Source organism: Oncorhynchus nerka, unplaced genomic scaffold (assembly GCF_034236695.1).
Source record: "Oncorhynchus nerka isolate Pitt River unplaced genomic scaffold, Oner_Uvic_2.0 unplaced_scaffold_1140, whole genome shotgun sequence".
Taxonomy (NCBI): domain Eukaryota; kingdom Metazoa; phylum Chordata; class Actinopteri; order Salmoniformes; family Salmonidae; genus Oncorhynchus; species Oncorhynchus nerka.
This window is the reverse complement of record NW_027040186.1, coordinates 121,995-127,994: the sequence shown is the minus strand read 5'-3', so window position 1 is coordinate 127,994 and position 6,000 is coordinate 121,995. Positions and strand designations below refer to the sequence as shown.

The 6,000-nt window shown below is 42.8% G+C and overlaps 1 protein-coding gene across 3 annotated transcripts in view; it reads left to right on the top strand.

The window, feature by feature from the left end:
* The first annotated feature begins 3,657 nt into the window (after positions 1–3,657).
* The window catches only part of dcp1b (decapping mRNA 1B), a 46,944-nt gene continuing 44,601 nt past the window's right edge, over positions 3,658–6,000 (top strand). For all 3 annotated transcript variants that reach the window (XM_065016115.1, XM_065016116.1, XM_065016114.1), the window contains exon 1: positions 3,658–4,049. In XM_065016115.1, the coding sequence (XP_064872187.1) occupies positions 3,891–4,049 (159 nt within the window). In that variant the 5' untranslated portion in view covers positions 3,658–3,890. The remainder of the gene's footprint in view (positions 4,050–6,000) is intronic.

Sequence of the window (6,000 nt, the reverse complement as noted above, 5' to 3'; positions counted from 1 at the left end):
ATGTCTTGTCCATGAATGCAAATTACATGTAACCTACTTTAGCCCTATACGTTTCACACGCGAGCATCGATCCATGATAAATGAATCGATAGGTGATCGAAAATATCGATGCGCATCAGTGGGCTATCATTTTGTGCATGCACTCAGACCGTGCGTTTCCTCCATTGCATCCTGTAAACGGGCTTGATTTGAATGCTCCAAGCATTAAAACTGAATCGATCCACAAGTTTGTAAACGATTACAACATTGGCATTAGGGTCAAATGCATGTGTGAAACCATATTTATCCAATAGGGGTGCGATCATGTGTTAGTCCGTTGGTTACCTGTCGGCTAATAATAATGATAATCTGTTGCTGCTAGGCTAACCTAACTACGGCTGCCTGGATGTATGCAGATACAACTGTGAAAACGCATTGGCACTTCCAATAACCCGTTATGGTCTGTGTCATATGTTCATCTGTTGAAAAGAGAAGGTAACAAGCCATTCCGTCTCCAACCCAGACCAGAATAAATATCATGCATCTCCCACAACACAGACACACACACAGCTTGAAAACAACTGAATATCAAAAAAAGCCATTACCTTGATGGTTCTCAAGGGTGTCCTCTGGTATGTACATGTTTTTGCTTTCATTTACCATAAATGTGGTCCAGCTTTATCCGTAGGTGAATGGAGAAAAGGCTTGTAAAAGGAGTAGAGAGGAAGAAAAAAAGAAACCAAAGAGAAGGAAAATAAAAAAAGAATAACGCCCGGACAGCTTTCGATATTCCTTTTTTTGTTGCGTTTCAGTAAATATTACCTGATCCCCATTCTGGAGTTGGAACACATAAATAGATATTCGCTTGAACCACCTAAGAAGACGAACCAGTGCATCCTCGGAACATCCGGGCCCTACCTAAGAAACATGGCACTAGCACCATTTGCTGCTAGCCTACCTATTAATCAAAATCCTATCAATTTGCCCGCAGATGTTTTAAATAAGGTACATCAAAAGCCGGACCAATGACACCAAACCCCGCGCGCTGCCACTGATGCCGTAAAAGGAATAGAAGCAAAGATTCAAGCTCTCAGCGCAACAAAAAAAAGATCTATATTCCAGAACTGCTGCTCACACAGGGTTAATCTTCCAATAGAATCGATTCCACCAAATGCTGTCCAAAAAACAGGCAAATACACGTGGCGTGCCTCATTTACAGATACTTTCTGTCATCAATTCCAGGCCAAAATCGTCCGAAACGGGAGTTGTTCAATAGCCCTGTGGAGAGCGGCCGCTTGTACCTTTCTGCAGTGATATAGTCTGGTGAGAGGAAAGAGAGGGAGAGCGCACAAGAGAGAGAGGGGGGTGACGACCAAAGCCCCCTCCCATGTAGACGATCTGACTGGTTCCAGATGTTAGCCTGTTACAACGTTAGAAAACACAGTAAACCGTCCATGATTTTCCAGACTTGCTATCTCTGGAGAGGGAGCTAAATAATCACAGTGAAGTCAGATAGGGCTTGTGCTTTGATTTCTGGAGGATGTAAGAAGGAAGGAGGAAATCTGTTAAACCTGACTTGAATTATATCTGGATGGATTCAATCCCAAGCGTGAGACCTGTATCACTGATAATAGCAGGCTAACCAGTTTGTAAACATGCCGTTTTTTAAAATGCCTTAGTGGCTTAATATACACATTTATGGGAAGCCGATGGAAGATAATTAAGTTTACACCTTAGTCGGCTACATTTTGATTTCCAAGACCTCGATTTTACGCGCGTCAAACGTGGCCAAAATATGTGTAATGTTTACACCCAGATGGAACCGCAAAACATGCTCAATTTGATTCGGCACGAACGTGTTACACAGATACAACCACCATTACAAGTGAATCCCTATATGCCAGAAACAAATAGGTTATGTCAATATACAAATAGAAAATAAGACAGGCCTACAGTATGTGCAACCCCATCTCATTCACGTCGAGAACGACTTTCAGGGCCATACCCTGATAATGACCACAGCAGAGCACTGCAATGAAAAATCCTTGAGTCCTCAAAAGATTGTTCCGTTTAGAGAAACTATTACATAATCGACCTCAGTCTATAAATGTCCCAGGTCAACTTGGCGTTGTGTTTAAAACGAGCCAGATAGAGCGACTGGCATTTTAGTGCAGGTCGTGGGAACTAAGGATGGGGATAGAGTACTCTGGCTTGGTCCAAAATAGACCTCTATTCCCTAAGTCGTTTGTCACTTGGGAGGCAGACTGGATGCTGCTGTGCTGTGTTTGCCATATTAGTTATTGTCCCTTCTGTGACACAGGGCCCTACTGGTTCTGAGAACCAGCTCCCCATCCCATCCCCCTCTCTTCTCCCACCAACCAACAGTCACAGACACCGGGCCATATTCACTCCTAATGGATCTCTGACTGTGTCTGAAGAATTGTTAGATGGGATGAAGGAAATAAGTTTGCAGGTCACCTAAATTCTGTTTGGGGGATGAGTTTTCAGGTCACCTACATTCTGTTTGGGGGATGAGTTTGCAGGTCACCTACATTCTGTTTGGGGGATGAGTTTGTAGGTCACCTACATTCTGTTTGGGGGATGAGTTTTCAGGTCACCTACATTCTGTTTGGGGGATGAGTTTTCAGGTCACCTACATTCTGTTTGGGGGATGAGTTTTCAGGTCACCTACATTCTGTTTGGGGGATGAGTTTGCAGGTCTCCTACATTCTGTTTGGGGGATGAGTTTGCAGGTCACCTACATTCTGTTTGGGGGATGAGTTTGTAGGTCACCTACATTCTGTTTGGGGGATGAGTTTGCAGGTCACCTACATTCTGTTTGGGGGATGAGTTTGCAGGTCACCTACATTCTGTTTGGGGGATGAGTTTGATTAGAACATATAGATTTCTAGCACAAAAGGTGTCCAAAAACAGTCATTGTGCTTATGAATTTTGGACAAATACTAGATGTATAGGCTACTAGGTTTAAAAAATTCAGCATAATGTAGATATGTCGAGGGCTGCCTGGTAGGCTACTGTTTATGGTGCTATGGCTGTTCACTGCGCACACCTATAGCAGGTGAAACCTTTAGTCACTATAGGCTATCAATAACCCTGGCACGGCCAGAATCACAATATATCCATAGAAACATATAGAACTAAGTGTTGAATCGCTTGTCATTGATATTACACACTAAATATAGCCTAGCTCCGTACCCAAGAAAAAGGCGGCAGCATTGGGGTAAATAAAAAGATAGAAGTTTTTCAAAGGAAGTAGCGCCCTCTAGAGCCACCATTGCAGACTGCATAGGTTTTTTCCATCAATTTGGGCAGCAGACATTTTCAAGTCTATGATATGCGCCAAATTGTAAGTATCTGCTAAACAATGTATTAACTCGACTAATTAACAAAATAACGAATCTGAATTATCGGACAGATATAAAACTGACGTTGAAGTAAACCTTCAATAACATTTCAGGACAAAATGGAATTCAATGGATTCAACGATGGATTCTAACAAGATGTCAAAGTCATAATTTTGGTGTAACATGCCTGGCCAATAAACATCCTTCATCATCATCTGCTTCGGCCTGATGAAGCGGTCAATCTATTTCTCGAGATTGATTAACGTTCCTTATAGCCATCTACGCTCAACTCATCGTGCCTAATTGTTTACAATCTGTTCGACGAAACATGGCTGCTGTCAAGTGAGCTGTTGATGGTGTACCGAACAGTTACAATTCACTTATATGTTCTCTTTAATGATTCATTTTAAATATTTTAATTCATAACAGTGTATTGTAACGGGGATAGTTTCAATAGTTTTCGTTTTACTTTGGAACCGTCACAGATTCCTTCACCCGTGAATACGCGCCAGTTAGCATCACTAGCTAGCTAGCTCAAGGAGAACAATGACGGCAAGCTCATCGGGTGGAAACACCTGTCTCACTGCTAAAGGTTTGGACATTAGTCTCGCAGCCCTGCAAAGACAAGATCCTTACATCAACAACATTGTAGATGTGGCGAGTCAAGTGGCGTTGTATACTTTCAACAACCGATCAAATGAATGGGTGAGTTAAGGGATGCTACCGCTGCTCTGTTCGCGCTCCCTTCTCCTTTCAACAAAGTTGCACGTTAAGTAACATCTTAGCGGACTGATATGGATGCCACATTATAAACTAGTTTGCCAGGTTGAATTCACGTGGTTTTGGGAGATGGGGCTAGCCATAGCTATTATTCCAAGAAGCTAGAAAGCTAGCTAGCTAACGTCACCCTATATCGCTTTCACGTCCCAGTCGGAACTAGGAAACTCAAATGTCCGACTTGCTAACTGGTTGGACGCGACACGTGTATAACCAACCTATTAACGAGTCGGACATGATCTAGTTCCGAAAAACACGTTAACTTGGCAATAATGCCAGACCCACTATCTGCATTCGAGATGTCGCTGATGAATATGTCGCGTTTCAAACTGGGAACTCTAAAAAAATACAAGGTCAAATCATGACGTCAGTGATTTCTAGTCCGGAGTTCCGGAGTTGGATGACCGTTCAAATCGATTTTTCCCAGTCCGAAAGTTTCTTATTTTATTTTCCGAGTTCCCAGTTGTTTTGAAGGCGGCATATCGCCCACGAAGCTCCGATTCAAACTCACATGAGACAGCTCAGCAAGCGTTTTGTCAGAATCGGTTTGTGACTCACAAATGATGGAGTTTCGCAGAGCAACTATCTGAATTTACTCCCGTTACGGCCGATAGCGATGGAGTTGAGGATGAAGTGTTTTCAAGATGCATCTTTCATAAAACACTATGTAGAGAGGAGGTCGCTAAAAGGCTCAGCATTGTCAATCCGACGTCTGCAGTGGCCATACAGCATTTACTGTTGTGCGGCCTCTGCAGAAGTCAACGCAAACATGCATTTTGCGCTTTGCAGAGCTGTTGTCAAGTAAGAGTTTGTGTTTTATACAGGAACTCCCGCCCCCACCTACATCAACCAATCATGTCAATGTTGAGATGTCTGCAGCCCTCCACATTATTGCAACGTATGGAGCTTGATTTGCCTGGAGGCTCCACAATTGCATCTCACCCTCCATTCGAAGCCTCCGTCCACATTACCGGATCAAACATAAATAGTCTTTAAGTGCATGTTTGAACAATGTGTCTACACTGATAGGATGGAAAGGGAGCTCAGCTTTCTCCATTCAATCATTTCCTTAACATTTATAACTATTTCACAATACTGACAATGGATCAGCTCTTAGAGAGATATTACCACCTATCGTTTCAAATATTTAGGCAACTTATTCTAATGTTTACCCTACAAAAAGAGCTAAATCACAGATTCGGCACGTTATTGTGCATGTTAAAGCCAATTTATGCTTGATCCAAAATGTAGTCAGAGGTTCCTATGGAAACGCATCATACTCATGGTCAACAACTGGAACGCACACATACCGGGGCACATAGTACACATTGCCCTCCAGCTAGTTATTATTGTTAGATGTGGTGGACAAGAGTATTTATCACATCGCTACTAGTTTGTAAACAGCTGACAGTTTTCAGACTGAAAGTTGATATGGTAGCTAACTAGGTCAGTGAATATCAGCCACCCGGAACCAAATCTGATGCGTTTGCTTCTGGATTCTGTCAATTCCAAGGTAACACAATGATGTTGAGACTGATTTTTATCACTTACAAATTGTGCACCAAACAAATGTAACAGTATAGCTTCCGTCCCTCTCCTCGCCCCGAACCAGGGACCCTCCCATCAACCAGTCACTCACGAATCATCGTTACCCATCGCTCCACAAAAGCCGCGGGCCTCGCAGAGCAAGGGGAACAACTACTTCTAGGTCTCAGAGCGAGTGACGTCACCGACTGAAACACTATTAGCGCGCACCTCCGCTAACTAGCTAGCCATTTCACATCGGCCACACACAAACGAATGATTGCAAAGTTAAACCATACAACTCTATGGATGAGGATGATTTTTAAGAATATTTGACAAAAACACAATTACTTGA